The following is a 25,439-nucleotide window of genomic DNA, read 5'->3' on the forward strand; positions in this document are numbered from 1 at the left end:
GGGAATTGAACCCAGGTCTCTGCATTGTGAGGCAATGTGGAGTTTGCACATTCTACCGATGTCTCTGTAGGTTTCCTCCAGACGCTCCGGTTTCCTCCCACGGTCCAAAGATGTGCAGGCTAGACGGATTACCCAGGGGAAATGCAGGGTTATAAGGTTTGCTGTCTTTAGCGGCAAGAACTTTATTGTATTGTGGGCATGACTTAGTGCCAAAACTTTTGAAAAGAGTCAATTAACAAATCTGTACAGCAGTTTAAGGCATATAATATATATCGAGAGGATAAACAATGATGTGTCCATCCTCTATCCCTGTATTTAACTTGTTTCCTCACATGTTTAATGTCCATATGCTCTGAGCTTGTTGATATTTAACAGTTCTGATTTCCATTGAACTGCAAAGTGAGAACTAATAGGGCCATCTAAAGTTAGACCTTGAATCACTGCTCACATCCCTGGTATTTCCAAAGATTTGGGTGATAAATCCAGCTGGTTAGAGACTGAAATTGTCTCTCTTTGAATGGGAGTGGCAGGTTAAAGGAGAAGGGTTCTAATAGAATTCGAAGTTTGTGAGAAGATTTGTAGCTCGTTGTGGTTCTGTTCGCCGAGCTGGGAATTTGTGTTGCAGACGTTTCTAGGTGACATCCTCAGTGCTTGGGAGCCTCCTGTGAAGCACTTCTGTGATGTTTCCTCTGGCATTTATAGTGGTTTGAAGCTGCCACTTCCAATTGTCAGTTCCAGCTGTCCATTGCAGTGATTGGTATATTGGGTCCAGGTCGATGTGCTTATTGATTGAATCTGTGGATGAGTGCCATGCCTCTAGAAATTCCCTGGCTGTTCTCTGTTTGGCTTGTCCTATAATAGTAGTGTTGTCCCAGTCAAATTCATGTTGCTTGTCATCTGCGTGTGTGGCTACTAAGGATAGCTGGTCGTGTTGTTTCGTGGCTAGTTGGTGTTCATGGATGCGGATTGTTAGCTGTTTTCCTGTTTGTCCTATGTAGTGTTTTGTGCAGTCTTTGCATGGGATTTTGTATACCCCATTGGTTTTGCTCGTGCTGGGTATCGGGTCCTTTGTTCTGGTGAGTTGTTGTCTGAGAGTGGCTGTTTGATTGTGTGCTGTTATGAGTCCTAGTGGTCACAGTAGAATTGGAAATTTGGACATCTCAGTCATTAGGAGAGAACTGTCAGGACAGTTCTGTGGAGAAATTCCTACCCCCAGAGAGTGGTGAGCCTGTGGAATTCTCTGCTTTACTGGGTGAATGAGGGAAAATCATTAAATTTTCTCAAGTAGGAGTTAATTTATGGCTGAAGGTATCAAAGGGGATGGGAGATGGTGGGAACTGAGTGCTGAGTCAGGTGATCAACCATGATCATATTGAATGGCAAAAAAGGCCAGAAGGATTGAATGGCCCACAGTTGCTCCTATTTTCTATGATACTGTACACTAAATGAGGAACAGGATGCCTGCTTACCCTCTCAGTTGTTGCAGTCATTCTTTCAGTAACCTTGCCTTCCCATTTTGTGCTGTACTCTCCTCCACTGCTTCCATTAACCTGTCCACTCTTGCCCATTCTGCACACTCTCCCTTTTGCTTTACTCCACATATGCTCACACTTACACTCTCTCATTGTCTCATGCACTTTCACACACATACATTCTTTCACACACACTCTCCCCTTGCTTGTGACACTCAATACGGTGCAATAGACTACTGCCCTTTTGATTTTTTTGCTTTAATACCCAGTCCGCATTAGTATGCCTGGATGATACGCAAATGATAAGTCATTATGTTCCAGCCCTTCCACCTCAACTTTCTAATCAGAGTGAGATCCACTATGTTGAGGAAGGATTTGAAACATCAGGTTTTCCCTCTCCTAATCCTGGGACCCCACGGTCCAAGTTACCCAATCCTCCCTGAGTATTCTGGCTAACTCAGCAATGATATAATTTGGAGTTGCCGGTCTTGGACTGGGGTGTACAAAGTTAAAAATCACACAACACCAGGTTATAGTCCAACAGGTTTAATTGGAAGCACACTAGGTTTTGGAGCAACACTCCTTCATCAGGTGGTAGTGAAGGGCTCAATCCTAACACAGAATTTACAGTAAAAATTTACAGGGTGATGTAACTGAAATTATACGTTGAAAAACTATTTATCTGTTAAGCCTTTCATCTGTTAGAAAGCAGTGATAGTTTCACTTTTTTCATGTGTAAATCACAAAACCTTTTTTTAAAAAGTTGCATTCTTGGGTTAGCTGTTAACAATGGTGATAGCTAGACAAAATGTTGAAGGTGTTGGCCCCCTGTGTTCTCTGTCTATGCCATGATGTTTAGATTGATTCTAATCTAAAAAGTGAGATAACGGAGTTTTACATAAATTCATGCAGCTTTTGAACTCTGAGCTCTGATAGGGAGGCATTTCCTATTCTGTGTTAGATGTCTTACATGCTTCATTGGATGACAAATGCTTTGGTATATCAGGATACTGTCCTCTATACATGACTTTGGCTCTTTCACCATCTCATATTTCTATGAAATGTTGATTCTCTCTTCTAGTACCTCCCGATGCAGACATTGGTAAAATTCATGACTGACATTGCTCGGGGAATGGAATATCTCAGCAACAAGAACTTCATCCACCGGGACCTGGCTGCCCGCAACTGCATGTGAGTCTAATGGGATTTGTCTAGCTTTGTCACCTTTTCTGGTATCATGTATCTCACTTGACTTGTCATTCTGTACATCAGAGATTCTTAGGTACTAACTGATTCCAAAAGGGCCATCTCCAAACTTGCCTTTCACCCAGTATTCATGTTTAACACATAAGAGTCACTAGATAGGAAAAATAGCTAAATATACCTTTTAAACCCAGCAACATGGAAAACATAGAACAGTATAGAACAGGAACAGGCCTTTTGACCAACCAAGATTTCATTCCAAACTGTTCCCATCTGCCTGCACAGGATCCATATCCCGCTATTCCCAGTCTGTTCATGTGTGTGTCTAAATGTTCTTAAACTTTGCTAATGTGTCTGCTTCTATCACCTCCTTTGGGAACACATTCCAGGTACCTATCACCCTCTACATGAAGAAATTTTTTTTTACACATCTCCTTTAAACTTTTCCCCCCACTCACCTTAAACCTATGCCCCTGAGTGTTTGACATTTGCACCCTGGGAAAAAGATTCCAACTATCCACCCTATCAATATTGCTCATAATTTTATATACTCCTGTCAGCCTTCGGTGTACTAGCAAAAGCAATCCAAGTTTGTCCAATTTCTCCTTATATCTAATTCACTCCAATCCACGTAACATTCAGTAACCCTCTTTTGTACCCTCTCTGAAACTTCTTCACCCTTCCTTATTGCGTGGAGAAAAGAGCTGCACACAATACTCCAAAATGTGGCTGACTGAAGTCTTATGCTGCCAACATCGATGATGTTTAAAGAAGGTAATATGCTGACATTATCTGGTCTGTCATATGTGTACATCCAGACCCACAATGTGGTTCACTCTTAAATGTCCTCTGAAATGGCTGAACAAGCCTCTCTGTTACATCAAAATGTAAAGGGAAATTCAATTGGCAAGAAATCGATAAAGCACTTAGTATTGGCTTAGGCACCAGAGTTGACAAGGGCACACACAGTCCACTTTGACTCTGAAAAGGTCTCCTTACAGCTTGTGTCATAATTGGGAGAGATGTCCAACAGACAAGTCAAGCCACATGAAATCATGGCGAGGGGCAAATGGGACCACAGTGCAAAGAGAAATTATGATAATTAAAAATAATAAAATGGCAAGCCTTAAAAACTTTGTATCTTAATGCACAAAACTTTTGGAATAAGAAGGAACAGTGAAAGTTGAAGTAAATAGATATGATCTCATAGCCGTTATGGAAACATGGTTAACAGGACATCAAATCTGGAAACTTAACATTTTGGGATATTAGACCTTTTAGAAAGACAGGAGGGGAGAAGCATTGTTAATGAGAGATAAAATGTGGACAGTTGAGAGAGATAATACAGACTCAGATGATGCAGACTCCACTTAGGCAGAAGTAAGTCATAGCAAAGGAAAGAAGACACTGTTAGACACAATAAAATGAGGATGGAGTTATCCGAGGTGGATTGGGCAGAGAGATTAGCAGGAAAGACAATAAGCAAGCAGTGGCAGATATTTAAGGAAGTACTTCATGACTTATTAAAATATATGTCTCAGTAAGAAGGAAAGACTTTAAGAGAGGGATAAATTAACTATGGCTAACCAAGGAAGTTCAGGAGCATATAAAGTTGGAAGAAAAATGACAAAAAAAATCAGCAATTGCCCTGAAAACTGAGAAAAAATTTGGAATCCAGAAAAAGGAGAATTTAGAGGGTAATAAAGAGAGAGAAAATAAATTGGAGGCAAACTAGCAAGGAATGTAAAAACTGACAATAAGAGCTTCTTTAAGTGTATGAAAAGGAAGAGAGAGGTCAAAGTGAAGCCCTTTAGAAATTAAATATACAGAGATAGCTATGGGGAACAAGGAAATGGCTGAGGAGTTAAAACAGAAGGTAGCGCAGTGGCTCAGTAGTTAGCACTGCTGCCTCACAGTGCTAGTGACCTGGGTTTGACTCCACCCTTGGGCGACGGGTGTGTGGAGTTAGCACATTCTGCCCATGTCTGCGTGGGTTTCCTTTGGGTTCTCCAGTTTCCTCCCACAGTCCAAAGATGGATTGGCCATGTTAAATAGCCTATAATAACCAGGGATATGTAGGTCAGCTCGATTAGCTGTGGGCAATACAAGGTTACAAGTATAGGTTGGAGAGTGGGTGGGAGGCTTTTTGGATGGTCAGTGTAGGCTTGATGGGCTGAATGATGTGTTTCCACACTGTAAGGATTCTATTCTATTCTATGAGATATTTTGTATCAATCCTTTTAGTGGAAGACACTTCGAACATTCCATTAATACTAGCAAAGACATGGGAGAAATTAAGTACCATCACTAACAGTAGTGGAAAAGTAATGAGGCTAAAGACTGGTAAGTCCCTGGTCTCGATGGTTCCTAGGATCCTAAAAGTAGCTACAGAGATAGTGGAGGTATTAGTATAATTTTTGGGTTCTGAAGAAGTACCAGGGAATGGACAACAGCCAGTGTAACACCCCAAGTCAAAACAGAGGGAGGCAAAAAGCCGATTAGTTTAGTTTAGAATTAGAGTTAGATTTTATTGTCACGTGTACTCAAAAATAGGGATACAGGAATGCAATAAGTTGACATTCCAGGCTCCATCTTAAGTACAAAAGTACCTAACTACAAAAGTTTAAGTACAATGTAGAAAAATAAGGAAATAAAGTTGACAATTCAATATGACAGTCCCTTCTTAAGTGCTGAGCAATGCTGAGCTCGCACTCCCTACAGGATTCAACCTCCCCCGTGCTGGCTCGGTCTCCGCCACACCCTCTCACCGTCCCCCGTGCTGGCTCAATCTCCTCCACACCCTCTCACCGTCCCCCGTGCTAGCTCAATCACCTCCATACTCTCTCACTGTCCCCCATGCTGGCTCACTCTCTTGGTCTTCCCCACGCTGAGCTCAATTTCCACTGTGCTGCACCCAAGTCGATTTCCTCCTCCACAGCCACTGGGAAGAAATCTTACATTGTTTGACACCTCGAAGCTAACAGTCACCCACAGAGGGTGACTAGATTAATTAAGGAAACAAAACAGTGAAAGGACAAAAAAAATGTAAAAGTGGACAGAGCAGATGAGCTCTGGGCAGGAGCCTACATGCTGCAATGCTACTCCACTACAATTTTGGGAAACATCTTTTACATCTCTTGTTGGAATTAATCATTAAGCAGCAGATTTGGGAATGCAACTGCCTTCTACTCGTTTCAATAATATTCCCATAAAGTCCTGGTCTCACTCCCAAAATGTTCTGAAAAATCCTATTTCCATTCTCCATGATATTCTAAACATTTCTGTTCTAATTTCCTTGACAGTCCAAAACATTCTTGGTCTCACTCCTCTGATGTCCTGGAAGCTCCTAATCATTTCCCCCCCGATGTCCTGAAATCATTGTCTCACTTCCCTTACATCCGTGAAAATCTTAATCTCACTCCTGATGCATAGATTAATAGCCAAAGACTTGCAGTCATTGATTAGACAGCCTGTGATTTATTTTTTTTTCATTTGAGCTTTCGGGGTGTCTTGGATTGATTTAGGATATCTGGCTGGCATGGATGAGTTGGACCGAAGGGTCTATTACTCCATCTCGTCTAAACTGCTGAACACAGTCAGCCACAAAGTGAGCCATGAGTTTCAGATGTGGCTCAGAAGCAGAGGCCATATAGTCTTTGATGTCAGTATTGGCAGGAACACTATTGACGTCCAGCAGCTTTGGAATGTTATGGAGGTTTTTTAAGTGTTTTTGAAAGATTTTAAAAATACTTCAAAGTCATGGTTGCTTATATGAGTGTTTATAACTTCAGTTAATGTAAGCAAATGTGAATAAAACTTGAAGTAAAGAAAAAGTAATTGTATAAATGGCAAAGTACGTTTTACAATATTGTAACAAAGTTAGAATTATAGAACCCCTACAGTGTGGAAACAGGCCATTTGGCCCATTGAGTCCACACTAACCCTGCCAATAACACTCCTCTAATCCCTTCCTATCTCTGGAACCCTACATTTCCCATGGTCAATCCACCTAGCCTGCACATCCCTGGACACTTTAGGCAATTTAGCCAATCCACCTAACCTGCACATCTTTGTACTGTGGGAGGAAACTAGAGCACCCGGAGGAAATGCATGCAGGCACGGGGAGAATGTGCAAACTCCACACAGACAGTTGCCCGAGGGTGGAATTGAACCCAGTTCCTGGCAACAGTACTAACCACTGGGCCACTGTGCCGTGCTAGTAAAACAAAAACAAATTTAATTTTCTTTTTATTTTGAGTTTGAATAACTGTAGAGGAGTTTTACAGACAATATTGACATGTGCTGTATAAGGAGAAGGGAGAGTTACGACAGATGTCTTGCTCAAAAACGAGGGTTTAAGGAGCATTTAAACTAAGGTGGCATTTGGGTCAATTTTTGGTTCCCAAGATAGGTAGCTTAAATCTGAAATTTCACAATGGGTGCAGTGTCATGGGTATGAACCTGCTAGCTCTGGAGTCACCAGCAACATGCTGATACCAAGACAGATTTGTTTAAAGACGAACCTCAGTTCTCTAGGACTTTATTCCAGTTGAAATGAAGTCTCTTAGGCCTTCACCCCTCATTCCGACATCATCTCCTCCCTCCCCATGACTCTGCATGCCATCCACGCCAACTCAACACCACTTAATGTGCTCTTGCTGACACCACCCCAGTCTCTCATGGCAGCGCTCAGCCAATCAAAGGCACCCAGTATCCTCCATGCCACTGTGCCATGCTGCATCGACAGCTTTGACGCGAAAGGATTTTCACAACAGGGATTCTCATCTGATTGAAAATGTTGACTTTGCTTGATTGAGGTTATTTAGAATTTTCTTTGTAATCACTTTTGTCAATGTCTTAACTGTCATTTGAGAATTGAAGAGGTATGATGTATTTGAAGTTTCTGCTATAGTTACTTTAGTGCTATATTTGATTAACGTTTTTATTGGGTTGTAGGAAGAGCAGATTTCTCAGAAGATGATGTGATGACTTTCTTTTCTGAATGTTCCGCACATGCCATTGTTACTGTAGGAATCGCTGACTTTCAATATAGTGCGTATTGTCTGAAGAGTTAGACCATTAGTTAGCAAAGAGGGTATGAGAGTCAATGGCTGTTTGTGTGGGGAAATGAGTTGGCATTAGCCTACAAGGGGCCATGGGGGTGAGAGAAATTATTTGGCAAAGCACAAACATAGGGGGAATGGAAAGGAAATGGAGGAAAGGGCAAGATATTTTGAACTTGCTTTTCAAAAGATTCCCAAATTCAAGCTATGATTCATGACTTCCCTGATGGCGGCAAATAGTGAATCATGATGAAGCCGACTTGGTTGCACAATATTTTTGGGAGTGACAATGTGCCCCTGCAATGGAATTGGCTAGAATGGTGTTTCAACAAAACTTGGCAGAAGTTAGGAAAATGGTGAGAAAAAGAGTTGGCGTTTCTGGATAAAGGGAGATCAGAGGCAGGAGGTTTGATGTATTGCTAATATTTTAAAGCAATGTCTTTCTTATTGCAGGTTAAATGAAAATATGAATGTCTGCGTGGCTGACTTTGGCTTGTCCAAAAAAATCTACAATGGAGATTACTATCGACAAGGCCGGATCTCAAAAATGCCAGTAAAGTGGATTGCAATTGAAAGTCTAGCAGACAGAGTTTACACAACCAAAAGTGATGTGGTAAGTGATCTCAGTTCTGAAATCCTTCCAAAGGTCTGAGGACAATGTAATTTGAAATGAAGTATAGACATTTCACCTTTCCGGTTCAAGGAGTTTTGGGAATGTGATGCGTCTTGCAAATGGTGTACTTCGTGGCCATGGTGACTGCTTCCAATGATTGAGTTGGTAGAGATATCCATCAATTCAGAAGATGATACATATAGAACCCATACACAAGGAGAGAGGCAGGATGTATTCTACTTAGAGTCGTCAAGTCATAGAGATGTATAACACGGAAACAGACCCTTCGGTCCAACTTGTCCATACCGACCAGAAATCCCAAATTAAACTAAAACCATTTGCATACATTTGTCCCATATCACTCCAAACTCTTTCTAGTCATATAACCATCCAGATACCTTTTAAATGTTGTAATTGTACTGCCTCCACCACTTTCTCTGGCAGGTCATTCCATACAGCCACCACCAGCTGTGTGAAAAAATTACCCCTTAGGTCCCTTTTAAACTTTTCCCTTCTCAACTTCAACTTGTGCCCTCTAGTTTTGGACTCTCCCAACCCAAAGAAAATACCTTGTCTATTCACCTTCTCCATGTCCCTCATGATTTTATAAGCGTCTATAAGTTCACCTTCGATAAGGACACTGCAGGGAAAACAGCCCCAACCTGTTCAGCCTCTCCCTCTAGCTCAAATCCTCTAATCCTGCAACACCCTTGTAAATCTTTTCTGAACCTTCTCAAGTTTGACAACATCTTCCCCATAGCAGGGAGACCAGACTGGACACAGCATTTCAAAAGTGGCCTCACCAATGTCCTGTACAGCCGTAACGGGACCTCCCAACTCCCATACCTCAGTGAACTGACCAATAAAGGAAAGCGTACCAAGCACTACCTTCACTATCCTATCTACCTCCGATTCCACTTTCAAGGATTTATGAACTTGCACTCCAAGGTCTCCTTATTCAGCAACACTCCCACAAGACGTTACCATTTGGTGTATAATTTGCCTTTCCAAAATGCAGCACCTCACATTTATCTAAATTAAACTTCACCTGCCACTCCTCAGCCCAGTGACCCATCTGATCAAGATCCCGTTGTACTCTGAGGTAATCTTTGCTGTCTACTACTACACCTCCAATTGTGGTGTCATCTGCAAACTTACGTAACCATACTTCATGTTTTCACATCGAAGTCATTTATATAAATGAAGAAAAACACTGAACCCAGCACCAATCCTTGTGGCACACCACTGGTCATAGGCTTCAATCCAAAAAGCAATCCTCCATCACCATCCTCTGTCTTCTACCTTCCAACTAGTTCTGTATCTAAATGGATAGTTCTCCCTGTATACCATGTGATCCATCCTTGCTAACCAGCCTACCATAAGGGACTTTCTAAGGTCATATAGATCATAACCACCACACTGCCCTCGTCAATCCTCTTTGATACTTCTTCAGAAAACTCAATAAAGTTAGTGAGACATAATTGCCCATGCATAAAACTATGTTGACTATCTCTAATCAGTTCTTGACTTTCCAAGTACATGTAAATCCTGTCCCTCAGGACTCCCTTCAACAACTTGCCCATGAGCAATGTCAGGCTCACCAATCTATAAATCCTGGTTATTCCTTACCACCTTTCTTAATAGTGGCACCACATTAGCCAACCTACAGTCTTCCAGCACCTCACTTGTGGCTATCAATCTTACAAAAGATCTCAGCAAGGAGTCTTGTAATCACTTCCCTTGCTTCCCAGAGTTCTAGGGTACACCTGGTCAGGTCCCGGATACTTGTCCACCTTCGTGCATTTTAAGAATTCCAGTACCATCTCCTCTGTAATATGGACATTTTTAAAGATGTCGCTATTTATTTCCCTCTTTCATAGCAAAGATGCGAGAGTCCATTATTAAGCCAGTTATGGTGGATACTTAGAAAATCAAAATGTGATAAAACAGAGCTAACTTGGCAATGTGAAGTCATGTTTAACATTTTAAAGCTTTTTCTTCAAGTGACATGCACAGCGGACAGAGGGAATTGGTATACGTAGTTTGTTTGGATTTCCAAAAGGCATTTTACAAAGTACTACATCATAAGTTAGTGCACAGGATAAGAAGCAGCACATTGCGTAGGGAGTTATACATCAGTGTGGAGTAAGCATTGAATTATAGAGTGGGTCTTTGCTTTTTAATTGGCAAGCTGTGTAAAACCCCTTTATTTGGTTTTAAAGTTCTTGCCCAGTTATCAATCACATACATAACTTTGATACCATTTCAGTTAATGAAGTACACCTTTATATCAAGTGATAGTACATACCTGCAATGCCACTGATTGTTAGAAAGCTGGCAAACATTGGCCTTTCTCAGCTGATCAATCCCAGTGCATCCTCAGTTCAGATGATTAAAACACTTAATTGCTGCACTCAAACTTAGTATTGAAGTCTTGCTTTGTATTTTTCCCATACTATGATTGTGTCTTATATCAGTTAATACCTGAATTTGGGCTCTTCAATTGCCTTTAATTACATCACTATCTTTTAAAGTCATCACATCGCTATTTGTCTGGCCTCTCTTTTCTAGGAACTGCTTGGCTGTCTGGGGTATTATCTCTAATCTCTAGTGCTGCAGTAGTAAGGCATATTTATGGTCATGGAAAAAATTTGCAGTGCAGTCCCTTCACCACTCCAATGCAGTTTCCAGACTTTTAGGAAGATACTGTAGTTTTACCAATATATTCCCATCTGCCCTTCTCTCTTCATGCCCATAAGAGAACCGATTGCATTTTTGATGCCCATTTCATCATCATAGACAAACCTAGCACAAAGGGATTCCACCACAACCAGTTTTAATATATTATTAGGAGAGAAATAAAGACACAGTTGTGTGATTTAAAGTGATTAATAACAGCAAAAGTAAATAATACATTGACCTTTGTGTGTGTGTCTGTCTGTATTAGCTTACAGAAGATACTATTTAAGTGCCACAGACACCAGTGTAGGAGCCTCAACTGTTTAAAATCTGTCAATAAAGGGACCAAATATGTGGAAAATAAATTTGCCTATAACACTAATGTATGTAAGCAAATAAGTTACAAAGAGGTGATAGGTAGTCTGCAAATGAATGTAGATAGATAGAGTGAGTGGGCAGAAATCTGGCAGATGGACCATAATGTAGAAAAGTGTGAACTTGTCCATTTTGGCAGGAAGTAGCAATTAGAGAAACAGAATGCTACTCAAGTAGAGAGGGCTTGCAAAATTTTTTGGTACAGAGGAATCTAGGTGCATGAATCACAAAAATTAGAGTGCAGGTATGCTAAGTGATGAGGAAGGCAAATGGAATGTTAGAGGTATTGCAGTAGGAACAGAACACAAAAGTAGGGAAGTTTTTCTGTATTTATCCAGTGAGACCTTATCTGGCCAGGCAGTGCATTCCAGACGCCACTACCTTTTGGGTGAAAAGAAAAATCCTCAAATTCCTTAAACCTTAAAATGATGCCCTGTTTTTAGATTAGATTACTTACAGTGTGGAAATAGGCCCTTCGGCCCAACAAGTCCACACCGACCTGCCGAAGCGCAACCAACCCATACCCCTACATTTACCCCTTACCTAACACTACTGGCAATTTAGCATGGCCAATTCACTTGACCCGCACATCTTTGGACTGTGGGAGGAAACCGGAGTACCCGGAGGAAACCCACGCAGACACGGGGAGAACGTGCAAACTCCACACAGTCAGTCGCTTGAGTCGGGAATTGAACCCGGGTCTCAGGCGCTGTGAGGCAGCAGTGCTAACCACTGTGCCACCGTGCCGCCCACAAATTGGTTTTTCCAATTGTATGTTGGTCTATAATGGGCCACCTATAGGCTGAGGCCCTTGCTTTTGTGATTTAGACCTCAGTGTAGGAGGATTGATCAGTAGGTATGCAGTTGGGCTGCTAACTGTGAAGGGGATAATGGATTACAGGAGGGCTCTTTTTCAGGATAGCAGCCAGTGACTTATAGACATCCACAGGGGTCAGCATTGGGACCACAACTATTCATGTTATTTATTTAACAATCTGGACAAAATAACTGAGGGCATTGCAATTACATTTGCAGATTATAGAAAGATAGGATAGATAGTGTTGAGGAAGCAGGGAAGCTGCAGAAAGACTTGAACTAGCTAGGCGAGTGGGCAGGGAAGTGGCAGGTACAATGTGGGAAAGTGAAGGATTGTGCACTTTGGTAGGAAGAATAGACTATTTTCTAAAGGGGGAAAAGCTTTGAAAATGTGAAGCACATAGGGACGAGGGGGTGTTAGTTCAGAATTCTCTTAACATGCAGGTTCAGTTGGAATTAGGAAGGCAAATATAATGTTAGCGTCGTGATGATGCTGCTCCCCTAACATGGTTATGTTGTCCTTGGCTTTTTTTTCCCCCAGAGAGGTCGTAAAGGACACAGATTCCGAAAAGTCCAGGGTTGAAGGGTTTTAGGACAAGTTTGATTATATCCAACAGATGCTGCCTTAGGCAAAAGGCTTTCACGTTTTAAAAAATCTTGTACAATGAAAGGGGAGTGGCCCGTTCTCCCAGCTCAGCTTCCATCTGGTTTGGTTTGGTTTTTAAGAGCAGTGTTGAAAACGTTGCTGAACCCAAAGAAGCAGGTTCAGGCTGGTATTATCTCTCCTGTAAGACACTGGGTTTGATTTTACCTTTTTGCCACAGGGTGTTTATGGGGAAAGTATCTGGAACAGCATTAAATTGATGACCTGTTGGGTTTTCGGACAGGTTAAGTTATTTTGAATTCTGTTCTCTTTTGTTGGTGTTTAATTTGGTAATATTGCAAATAAATTCTGTTTTGTTTAAAACTAAATGGTTTGAACAGAGGCACCTCTCCTGGAATATCCACTTAAAATAACAGCTGCTTAAAATAACTATCAGAGTAAGGGTCTGAGCTACATTCTTGAAATGTTTTGAGGAGTCTACCCCAGTCCATAACAGCATCCATTTCAAGTGGGCTACAATACAAGTGCAGAGGTGTACTGCTGAGGCTGTTTTAAGGCTTTGGTCAGAACGCATTTGGAATATTGAGAGAAGGTTTGGATCCTGTATCTAAGGAAGAATATGCTAGCATGAGAGGGGGTCCAGAGGAGATTTACAAGTATGATCTCGGGGATGAAGGGCTTTTAAAATGAAGTGTGATTGAGGACTGTGGGTTTGTACTTGGAGTTTTGAAGGATGAGGGGAATCTCACTGAAGATTGAAAGGCCTGGTTGGAGTGGACATGGAAAACAGGCATCCACTAATTGGAGAGACTAGGACCCGAGGCACAACCTCAGAGTGCAGGGACAACCCTTTAGAACTGAGATAAGGAGGAATTTCTTCAGCGAGAGGATGGTGAATCTGTGGAACTTACTGCAGAAGGCTGTGGAGGCCAAGTCATTGAGTGCATTTAAGAAAGAGAGTGATAGGTTCTTGAATAGTAAAGGGATCACGTGTTGTGGGGAGAAGGCAGGAGAATGGAATTGACAAACACATTGGTCATGATAAAATTGTAGAGCAGACTCAATTTTTCTGTAATGTAGATCTGTATGACTCCATAACCCTTCAACTAAGGGAGCAGCTGCTTTCTATTCACTTTGCCCAGGTCCTTCGCAATCTTATACACCTCAGGCAGATCCCCTGTCAGCCTTCTCTGTTCCAAAGAAAACAGCCCAAGCTTATCTAGCCTCTCTTCCCAAGCAAAGTGCTCAATCCGAAAAAACCTCCTGGTGCATATCCTCTGCACTCCATTCAGTGTGGTCAAATTCTTATTATGGTGCAGAAACCAGAAGAGTGTGCAGCACTCCAACTGAGGCCTAATCAAAGTCCTGTACAACTCCAGCACAACCTTCTTGCTCTTAAAATCTATGCCTCAACTGACAAACACAAGTGTCCCGTATGCCTCCTTAATTACTGTATTAACCCATCCTGCCACCCTTATGTATCTGAAGACATGCACTTCAAGAGTCCTTCAAGCTTCCTAGTCTCGTACCATTTATTGAGTGCGCCTTTATCTTTTTACTTTTTCCAAAGTGCGACCCTCATACTTATCAAGGTTAAATCCTATCTTACTAATTTATTTATATCCTCCTGCAATCTGACAGCTACTTCCTCACTGCCAATCACCCAACCAATCTTTGTGTCACCCACAAACGTATTTATCATATCCACCCACATGCTTAACTACATAGTTTATATCTAGCGCAAACAATAACAGGCCCAGCTCTGATCCCTGTGGTACATCACTGGACATTGGCCTCCAATCACACAAACAGCCTTATTATTTGAAATAAATATAATTGCATTAGCAGTTCAAAGAAGGTGATTCTCAAAAAAAATAAGATCTTGCATGAATTAGGTAGGATGTTTCCTTTAAATAGGGAAATTAAAATTAGTGGACATACTGTATATACTCATGTAAAAGTCAAATTTTTTGGACTACTTTTAAAGGTTCAATTTATAGGATTGACTAATACACAGGTACTGTGAAATTCATGCTTCAGTTCGAAATACCGTACGATTAACAGAAGTCGATTTGATCACAACTAATCGTGGTAAAGAAGAAAAACACAACAAATTACGGTAAAGGTAATTACCAGATAAAAGCAAAAGTAACAAGAAGGGGATTGCTGATAAATTTAATTTATACATATCGGCACGAAAATTTAACATGTCAAAGATTCATTGAAATCCTGAAAAATCAGACTGTTCAACATAGCCTGGTGTAATAACAAACTTAAAATGAAATATTTATTAAATTCTGAATGTGTAAATGGCTTTTCTGACAAGTTCTTCCATTTCTCTCCCACTTACTCTCGTATGTTAGGAACTTCTGCAACATTAACAAATTTGTCAAAGAACTGTGGGCAGCACGGTGGCACAGTGGTTAGCACTGCTGCCTCATAGCGCCTGAGACCCGGGTTCAATTCCCGACTCAGGCGACTGACTGTGTGGAGTTTGCACGTTCTCCCCGTGTCTGCGTGGGTTTCCTCCGGGTGCTCCGGTTTCCTCCCACAGTCCAAAGATGTGTGGGTCAGGTGAATTGGCCATGCTAAATTGCCCGTAGTGTTAGGTAAGGGGTAAATGTAGGGGTATGGGTGCGCCGCGCTTCGGTGGGTCGGTGTGGACTTGTTGGGCTGAAGGGCCTGTTTCCATACTGTAAGTAATCTAATATGTAGCTAATATATCTCACTTTTATCATGGCACAATTAAAATTATTAACTTTTTAACAATATTAACTTTTGAATGTGCCACAAGTACAGACAGACTCAGTGAGTCTGAGTGAACGAATGAATCAAAACATGCTGTAATAAACCAAGTGGCTAAGTGGATGGACAGACAGACAGATGGATGATATAATAAACAAAGAGCAATGAATAGAGTTACCAGTACAAACAAATGAATGCGATTTTGTTCAAGTAGGTGAATGGGAAAATGCAGTTTCCTTTGTAAGAGGTTTATAAAGCAATATAGCAGGTTCAACTTTTACATGAGATCAACTTTTCCACGAGTATATACAGTAATTGTAGAATGAACAATCTCCCTTCAACGTTAGTAATGAGGAGAATATTTCTCTCTGACAGTTTTGAAGAAGGTAGTGGAGACTGGGACTTAGGGGCTCAGCTAGCTATATTTTTAATAGCCAAGGGAGTCAAAGGTTATGGGGTACACCACAAAATGGAGTTGAGACTACCACAGATCAGCCATAGCAGAGCAGGTTAAAAGGGACAAATGGCCTACTCCAGTTTCTAAGTCCTTCGGTCTTATATAATGAAAGCATTTTGAAACAGAAGAGATTCAAAAGAGAGTCATGAAATCCATGCACTGGCCCATGATTGTATTCCAGACAAGTATCCTCCTACTCTGACCTCATGTTACTCACGTGTACATCTGTTTTACAATGTTCCCAACACAAACACTTAATACCCACTACACTTTCTGAGAGTCTTTCTGAGAGTTGTCTCAGTTTTTGAAGGGCCATTGAATTACAGTGAAAAGTTGAGAATCTTACCTGGGGATGTGAGTAAAGTTCTGAGCTGTTTGCTATCATAGTATAAATTGTTCTCTTCCCTTCTTTCAGTGGTCCTATGGTGTCACCATGTGGGAGATTGCAACTCGCGGGCAAACTCCGTATCCAGGTGTGGAAAACAGTGAGATCTATGACTATCTCCGACAAGGCAACAGACTGAAGCAGCCCCCAGACTGTCTGGATGCACTGTAAGGAATCTCTTTATGAATGAATGTTGATAAGTCACTATTTTCCCTAAACTGAGATTTTCTGAAACCTTTTGCAATGGGTATCTGCCTAAATTTACTTATTAAGTAGTACTTTCAATTTCATTTTGATTCATTTTTCTAGAGTATCCAATAGAGATGAATGTTTCTGAAAGGTTCTATCGGTTTGTTTACTGATTTAACTTTTTCCAACAAAGTGAAATGTTTTATAGAATCATGCAGCACAGAAGAGGTCCATCTGCCCGTATTTCTATACTGCCAAAACTACACTAACTCTACATTATGTCCACTTTCCAGCACATGGTTCACAGCCTGGAATATTATGACATTTCAAGTGCTTTACCAAGTACTTAAAAATTACCTGCACTGCTACCCTCCCGCACAATCCATTTTAGTCTGGGTGAAAACACTTTCCTTAAATCCCCTCTCCACCTCCTGCCTTTGTATACTTCAATCAGACCCTCCCGGGTGAATAATAAGAGGGCATAATTTTGAGATGCATTGATAGGGTAGACATGAGAGTCTTTTCACCATGGTAGATATGTGTCAGCTGAGAGGACATAAGTTTAATGTGAGGAGTAATTGGTTTAGAAGGGATCTGAGAACACCTTTATCACCCAGAGGCCATAGAAATATGGAATATACTGCCTGAGAATGTGGTAGAGGAGGTACTCTCTCATTTAAGCACCTGGATGAGCACTTGAAATGCTAGAGCATAATAGGCTATTTCGCAAGTGCAGATAAATGGGATTAGTATTTGTTGGTCAGCTTAGATATGGTACGCGGACAGACTGCTTTATGATTCTGAGGGGGCACAGATTTAAGGTGATTGGCAAAAGAAGCATTGGAGACATAAAAAGCTTTCTCATGAGAAAATGGGTTTATTACCTGAAAAGGAAGAATGTCATGCCATGAATTTACATCCAAAATCATGGTTAGTTACTAAAAACTGAAGACATGAACTGGATGCCATCCCATTTCTTCCCATCTCATTGAGTGAGCATTATTTGTCACAGTCCATCCATCAATAACTCTCCCTGTCAACCAGAATACAGGGAAAGTGATATTGCCAAGAATGCAAAATATAATACACCAGATAGGGAAGACAATGAAGGTGCTTAAAAATGTGTTGTTGGAAAAGCGCAGCAGGTCAGGCAGCATCAAAGGAACAAGAGAATCAACGTTTCGGGCATAAGCCCTTCTTCAGGGTATGCACATCCTCCTCATTCCTGAAGAAGGGCTTATGCCTGAAACGTCGATTCTCCTGTTCCTTTGATGCTGCCTGACCTGCTGCGCTTTTCCAGCAACACATTCTTAAGCGCTGATCTCCAGCATCTGCAGTCCTCACTTTCTCCAAGACAATGAAGGTACATGTCTAGTGCTTTGCAACAGATTATGAAGTTTGATTTTGCTAATATTGCCTGGATAGGTCAAAAACAATTCTCATTGTAATGGTTACCACCTAGAATGTGTTTTTAAAAATGGGTGTTGAGTGGAATTTATTAAAACTTTCAGAATGGGAAAAAGCAACTGAGAAAAAGAAACTTCAGAAGTGTGTAAATATGTCATTTAGCGGGGATTCTTTTGGGACAATGAACCAAACACCCTTTGACTCTGCTGTTAAAATATTTGATTGGATTGTAAATTTATAAGAGAGTTTAATGCACAAAGACACTCCTCAATTTCTTTTACATCCTTTTGTCAGGTATGAGCTGATGTACTACTGCTGGCAATTGAACCCAAGAGAGCGGCCAACTTTTGAGATCATCTGCTGTCAACTAGAGAAGATTGTGGAAGACCTGCCACCCTCTTCAGACCCAGAGGAGATTCTTTACGTCAACATGGAGGATGCTCGTGGGAGGTCAAACAGTTGCTGTGAACAGGGAGCAGTTGGAGGCAGTGATCTTGAGGAGAGTCTGAAGGCTTCATGCTCACAGTTCTCCAAGGCACCTGTGGTAACATCGGCAGATGTCCACCAGTCAAATGCAGTTGATCGCTATGTTTTGTGTCCACCTCATGAGAGTACCCGATCAATGGCAATGGTACCCTTAAGTAGCAATTCGCCGCTGTGTTTAGCGACAGAGGACCTCCAGCTGGAAGAAATGTGTGGGAGAGAATGTAAATGACAGAGCCATCTGTGATACTGGGCACTTCATGTTTCCAGGAACCTTGCCTCAAATAATCACTCAAGTGATCTCCAAGCAAAGACACTGACTGCAAGTCATGTTATTGTTAAAAGAATGTACAATGTCACTTTGACCATATAACATCAAAACAGTCCTGCAGTCAAGGCAAGTCAGCAGTTGGAAAAGTGCAAACAGCTAACCAATTTAACCACAAACCCATCCCTCATGCCAATTTCTTGCATGCCATGAATTTCAAAGTTTCTCTTACTTATCTTCTATCGGGCACTTTTCATCCCTTTATCTAGCACAGTTGGGAGGGAGACAGTGTCTAAATATCATATCACAATGGCCTCAGTCCAAAAGTACTTGGATGCTGATATCGAATACTGTGCATGCTGATGCTTTGATCATGGCAATCACTGATCTGAGATGCATATGCTAAGAAGTGCACTCTTGAACCCAGCTTCCCAATGGAAAATAAAGTAATGCAGGTGAAATGCCAAAGGGTTACCAATTCAGGGGATATGGGTTGCAATAAAGTTGCATGATTTCTAAAAGAAGTGTTTAACTGCACAGTATCTATGGCAATAGCACATGGAATCTGAAATATTTGTAGATTACATGTGAAAATGTACAGTAAAAAATTAGAGATAAGTTCACTTCCAGAATTTACTTTTTAAAATATTTACAAGTTAAAAAGAATATGGCAGGGATATGATTAGAAATGACGTTTTAAAAAGCATTCAGGAGATGAGGGCATTGCTGGCTCAGCCAGCTTTATTGCCTAGCCCTAACTGTCCAGAGGTCAACCACATTGCAATGGGCCTAGAGTCACATGTAGGCCAAAAGAATGGCAGTATCCTTTCCTAAATGTCATTAATGACCCAGATGGATTGTTTCCGACAATCTACATTTATGGTCAAGAGACTCTTAATTCCAGATTTTTTACTGAATCCACATTCCACCATCTGCCGTGGCGGGTTTTGAACTCCGATCCCCGGGTACTACACATTACCTGAGTCTCTGGATTAACAGTCCAGCAATAATACCATTAGATTATGGCCTCCATTGTGTTGAAATTTATCCATGATTTGAGCATGCTAAATGCAAAATTAATTTACAATTCAACTCCCCATCTCTTCCTAGCCAGTTTGTTACCATCTCTAATTGAATGGTCCTAAACTCAAAGATGTATGATTGCTCCCCAATTTCCCACAGATAGAGTAAGTCAAATGTGCCAATGAGCTAATTAAGCTTATCACTGACATGATTCCACCTGGTTTTAATTATGTTGCAAATCTAAATACAGCTGCCCCCATTGTATAATTGGAACAGGGCTACCCTCGTTTATGGGAGGTACTTTCTCAATCATCACAATGAATCATTAGGTGTTGCTTAGTGATAACGATGTGATGATCATATGATTGGGTCAGTATTTTGCATCTTTTTCTGGGACCAGCAAAGTTTTGAGCAGACACTGATTCTGAACCCTGTCATTCAGCAAGAGTACCAGAGCTAAAATTGATGCACTAGCTCTTTTGCTACCAGAACTAAATTGCAGAAAAAATAAACCTATGTCAAAAACTATTTTGGACCTCTTTTGCCTACATATTAGGCTAATAAATGTGTGCTGGTTTGCGGCTTTCTACTTTTATCAGTGGAAATTTCTTCAATATTAGTTAGCTTTCTGCACCTTTGCAATCTTACACACTATCTTGGTTCAAGAAGATGTGTCCACTCTATAAATGAGTGACGAATAATATCGTCTGGATGGCAAATTGACTTTGTAACATAGCAGAAAGGTTGGAAGCTTTGTCTCCATGGCACTATTACAAAATTAAGATGCAATCATCTGGGAATGCCTGTCGAGTTCTGATTTTCAAGATCCACCTCAGGGATTACAGTGAAGCAGATGCAACGAGTAATTTTGGACAACCAATGACAGCTTGTTTCAGTGTAAAGAACTGACTGAGCCATCCACTCCAACCTATTAAAGCTGTCATAGGCAAAGGACCTTGGGCTATTTGTCTTAACAAGCAAGCACATTTGAACAGAATTGTTTACAGCATTTTATGGAACATTCATTTCTAAGTGCACTTCAATCCTATGCACAGCCTCTGGCAACTTCTAATCTGAGATGTAAATGGTAAAGCAGCTACTCATTGTGGGCAACTGTGATATGGGACTAGAGCGCCTTGTCTTCAGCCACAAAATTAGATGTCAAGTTAATGCTGCACTGAAAGACTTGAGATACTTATGAAAGTGTCCCAAGAGGAGTACCCAACAAAAGCTAAACTTTTGTGCATTAATTTACTGTTTGCCACATATTTCTTTATAAAGCCTTGGTTTCCATACACTTGGTGCAGGGTGTCATTGAATTGCCTGCACCAAGACAAACATATATCAATGAAGGGAGTAAATCATTTGCTAAAGTTTAAGATAGAATTATTTGCTATCACCTTCTTAATGTAATATGCAAAAGAGATCCACAATGATCAACAATCGAGAATCATTCATCATTCATAATGCTTTGCACTCAATTTAGACTAGACCTTCAGGCCCTAGTGAGTTGAGCAATTAATCTCCAGGATTATTTATGATCTCAGCTGAACTGACTGACTGTGCCAATATTATCTTCCACTCATTGATACATTGGAAAAATCTTCACTGTAAATCAACCTAAAATAATCTTGTTATTGATTGTGTCTAAATCCAAGGTTAATTGCCATTGTAAATGGTTAGCTCTAATGAGAATTGACCTCAAATGCAAAGAATATCAGCAACAACATTCACATCACCATCAACGTCAATATTGGAGGCATTGCTCTGGTAATTCCCAGGTTATGGATCTGGACTATACAATGACTGCTCCCTATTTACATGAATATCAGCATGTTCAAGACTGTGTTCAAAGTATTAAACCGGTAATTAATGAATTTCATAATTTATGCACAGTCAGAAATGGTAATAAGCATGGAGGCTTGCAGAAATTGAGGTAAAAATCCAAATAGTTCACTGATATCCCTCAGTGAAGTTAAACCTGCCTGTGAGTCCTTCAAGAATGCATATGTGTAAGCTGTATCACAACATATCTAAACAGGTTGATTGAAATGCTTGCACAATTGTTGAAAGAAAATCCTAATCTGGAGTAGGAGTTTGTATTAAATTAAATTCTCAGACTAAAAAGAGCACAACTTTGGTACGGCAATTCATTAGAGTTTATAACATTGCAGATGCTTCTGTTGACTTTACCATAATTTACTTGAAGCAAAATATTCTACTTGAGCAGCCTTACTGGGGAGCATTTCAGAACATAAACATTTTAGCCTGAGAGTCTTGGTTCATTAAAATGAATGATTTGAAACATTAAGGCTGACGTTCAGTTGCCAATTCTGGCTGGGTGTATTCCTGCAGTCTTTATCCTGTCACTTTATCATCAGACCTGGCCTCACATTACCACTATTGTCAAACATTTTGGATGATCATTCTCAGGCCACTGAAAAGCAATCAGACTCTTCATATTTCATTGGAATATTGTTGACCGCAATTAAATGAGCTTTCACAATGATCCAACATTTTTATCACTATGATATAAAGTATTGAATGATTTTATTTTTCTTGCTATGTTGAGCCTTCTCTCCTGCTTCTCTGCTATGTGTTGGAGATTAATCTTCAAATCTGGAGATTCCAAGGGAATCTTGGAGGGTTGGCATCTGATAAATTCCAATTTCCTGATGAGTAGAGAAAGCTGAAGGAGGGAAAATTTCCTCATTAACTTTTCAGGTGACAGGAGCTTCGTTTCACAAGAGATGGTCATTTATTTTCTGTCAAACTGCTTCTAATTGTGTTGTTCTGAGAATTGTTGCATTGGACACAAATGCTCTTCATTTTGATGCATGATTGATGCAAAAATACAAACCCTAATTAACACAGCTTCTCAGGCACTCTCAGCAAGTAGAAAATAGAACTTCTCCATAAAATAATCAACATTTGATGTTTCTATGTAGTGAAATTGAAATTTGGGTTCAGCATACCCATTGAGTTTACATTGACTTTACATTTACTTTACATCTACTTTACATTGAGTTGGTGATCCATAACTTGTTTTAGTTATTCCCTGTAAAGACAACCCGCCTGCTTTAGGGTGCAACTCAAATCATCTTAAAGTATGAACATATTATTCCTATCTGCCTCATGTGCTTAGCAAATTTCACCTTAAATACATCAATTCTATTCACTTCACCTACACTTGTAGTGGCACATTCCACTTTTTAAAACATGACAGACATTCTTTGGAGATGTGACAAGGATGTATAGTCCACAAATGTTTGTCCACTTCAGGTTTGAGATACAGACTGAGTTGGAGGTTAACTCCCCTGTTGATAAAAAGGACGTGGGTACTGTGCTGCACCGAGCTCCAGTTTAATCCTGCATCCTGAGTTACAGCTGAGCTGGGATAATTTTAACGGAAAACCCACCGTTCCTCATTTCAGGGTTAGCAAGCTTCATTTTAAACAATTATTTCGGATTGAGGGACTTGTGGGCTTGCAGTTGGATGAAGTCTGAGGTCGAAGTGCCTTTTGAGGAGTAATTCGTTTTCGACAGTTTTGGGAATTTTGTCAATTCCCACTTTCTAATATTACTTATAGGAATTTATCTAATAGAAGTTCTTGCTTTTCACATCAGTAGAACCTTAAGGCCTGGCAATGTTCAGCCGGTGACACGACATGCTTCAGCATTGATTTCATGTTTCACTTTGTACTTCCAAAGAAGTTCCCCTTTTCTTGACAAGCCTGGTCTTCATGAAGCTCTATTTTCTCCTGAGTAAATCCTTCATGTAAGGTAGCATAAGCGGTGGATTTTTAAAGTTTAGAGAAACTGGCTGCAAATTGAATCCACACACAGTGTTCCCCACCTGTCCACAGCATAGCCCAGCTGATTGTTAACTTGCTCGAAATCCTTCTCGTTCATTTGTGACGTTTTAAGGGAGGTCGCTTTCTTACATAAGTTTTGCGAAGATTTTGTTAAAATATCAATGTATATACTTTGATACAAACTGTAATTAATTCTAGCCCCTTCATGTTGCACATGCTGATCTGTATCTGAGTTGCTTTTTTTTAATGAAATAAATCTTGTTTTATTGCATTCCAATGTGTAAATATCGCTGGAATTGAACAGACTCAAAGTGTAATTCAAATTACTGGCCACGAGGCGGCCACTCGATCGAATGTAGAGCTCCGAGCTCTGAAAAAGCTTTTCACAGTACCGGACTCAAAAATTTGAGTATGTGACTATAAAGCTAATTCAATTCTTCACATTTCCCCTTTTGCAGCTGTTTAAATATCAAATTTTCAGGCATTTATCCAGTTTATTTTTAAAAGTTGCCACCTGTTGCCTCCCTCCCCTCGCCTTTTCAAGTCACACATTCCAGATCTAAATTTGCACGGTTAACATTCTCCTAAACACCCCTCTGATTCTTTAGCAATTTATCTTAAATAGTCTTCCCTTGCAGTAACACAAGCAATTACGCATTTGACCAAGTCAAGCAGCATTACAATTGCATGAAAAGTAAAACATTTTCTTAAATGATTTTTAGACCATAAACATAGGACATAAAACAGTACAGCACAATATAGGCCCTTGAGCCTTTTATCCTACTCTACGATCAGACTAACCATGTACCCTTCATTGTACTAACTTCCACGTGCCTATCTAAGAGTTGATCAACTGCCCCATATGTATCTGTCTGCTACCACCACTGCCAGTGCATTCCCTGCACCCACTATTTTCTGTGTAAAGAATCTAACTCTGACATCTCCTCAAATGTTCCTCCAATCACCTTAAAATTATGCCTCCTCATGACAGACATTTCCACCCTGGGAAAAAGTCTTGGCTGTCCCCTCTATCTATGCCTCTCATCATCTTGTACACCTTTATCAAGTCACCACTCATTCTTCTTCGCCCCAATGAGAAAAGCCCTAGCTCCCTCAACCTTTCTTCATAAGACATGTCCTCCAGTCCAGGCAGCATCCTGGTAAATTTACTTTGCACCCTCTCTAAAGCTTCCATATCCTTCATATAATGAGGCGACCAGAACTGAATACAATATTCCAAGTATGGTCTAACCAGGGCTCCATAGAGCTGCAGCATAACCTTACAATTCTTAAACTCAATCCCCCCGTAATGAAAGCCAAGATACCATAGGCCTCCTTACAACCTTATCAACTTGAGTGGCAACTTTGAGGGATCTATGGACATGGACCCCAAGATCCCTCTGCAAATCCACACTGCCACGAATCTTGCCTTTAACCCTGTATTCTGCATTCAAATTTGACCTTCCAATGTGAATCATTTAACACTTTTCCAAGATGAACTCCATCTGCCACTTATCAACCCAATTCAGCATCTTGTCAATGTCCCATTGCAACCAGCAACAGTCCTCCACATCCATCACTCCACGAAACTTTGTGTCATCAGAAAACTTACAAACCCACCCTTCCACTCCCTCACCCAGGTCATTTATCAAAATCACAAAGTGCAAAGGTCCCAGAAACACTCCCTGCAGAACACCACTGGTCACAAGCTTCAGGCTGAATACTTTCCATCTACCACCACCCTCTGTCTTCTATGGGTCAGCCAATTCTGTATCCAGATAGCCAAAATTCCTTCTCACTTTCTGAATGAGCCTACCATGGGGAACCTTATCAAATGTCTTG

At 40.6% G+C, this 25,439-nt stretch overlaps 1 protein-coding gene across 1 annotated transcript in view; it reads left to right on the forward strand.

Moving 5' to 3' along the window:
* Positions 1 to 23,868, forward strand: part of LOC132836669 (tyrosine-protein kinase receptor UFO) — a 215,348-nt gene extending 191,480 nt beyond the window's left edge. Inside the window, exons 17-20 of the mRNA XM_060856058.1 lie at positions 2,554 to 2,663; positions 8,192 to 8,351; positions 16,443 to 16,579; positions 18,303 to 23,868. Coding sequence (XP_060712041.1) covers positions 2,554 to 2,663; positions 8,192 to 8,351; positions 16,443 to 16,579; positions 18,303 to 18,723 — 828 coding nt within the window. The 3' untranslated portion in view covers positions 18,724 to 23,868. The remainder of the gene's footprint in view (positions 1 to 2,553; positions 2,664 to 8,191; positions 8,352 to 16,442; positions 16,580 to 18,302) is intronic.
* The last annotated feature ends 1,571 nt before the right edge of the window (positions 23,869 to 25,439 follow it).

Source organism: Hemiscyllium ocellatum, chromosome 47, assembly GCF_020745735.1.
Source record: "Hemiscyllium ocellatum isolate sHemOce1 chromosome 47, sHemOce1.pat.X.cur, whole genome shotgun sequence".
In the NCBI taxonomy this organism is placed as follows: Eukaryota; Metazoa; Chordata; class Chondrichthyes; order Orectolobiformes; family Hemiscylliidae; genus Hemiscyllium; species Hemiscyllium ocellatum.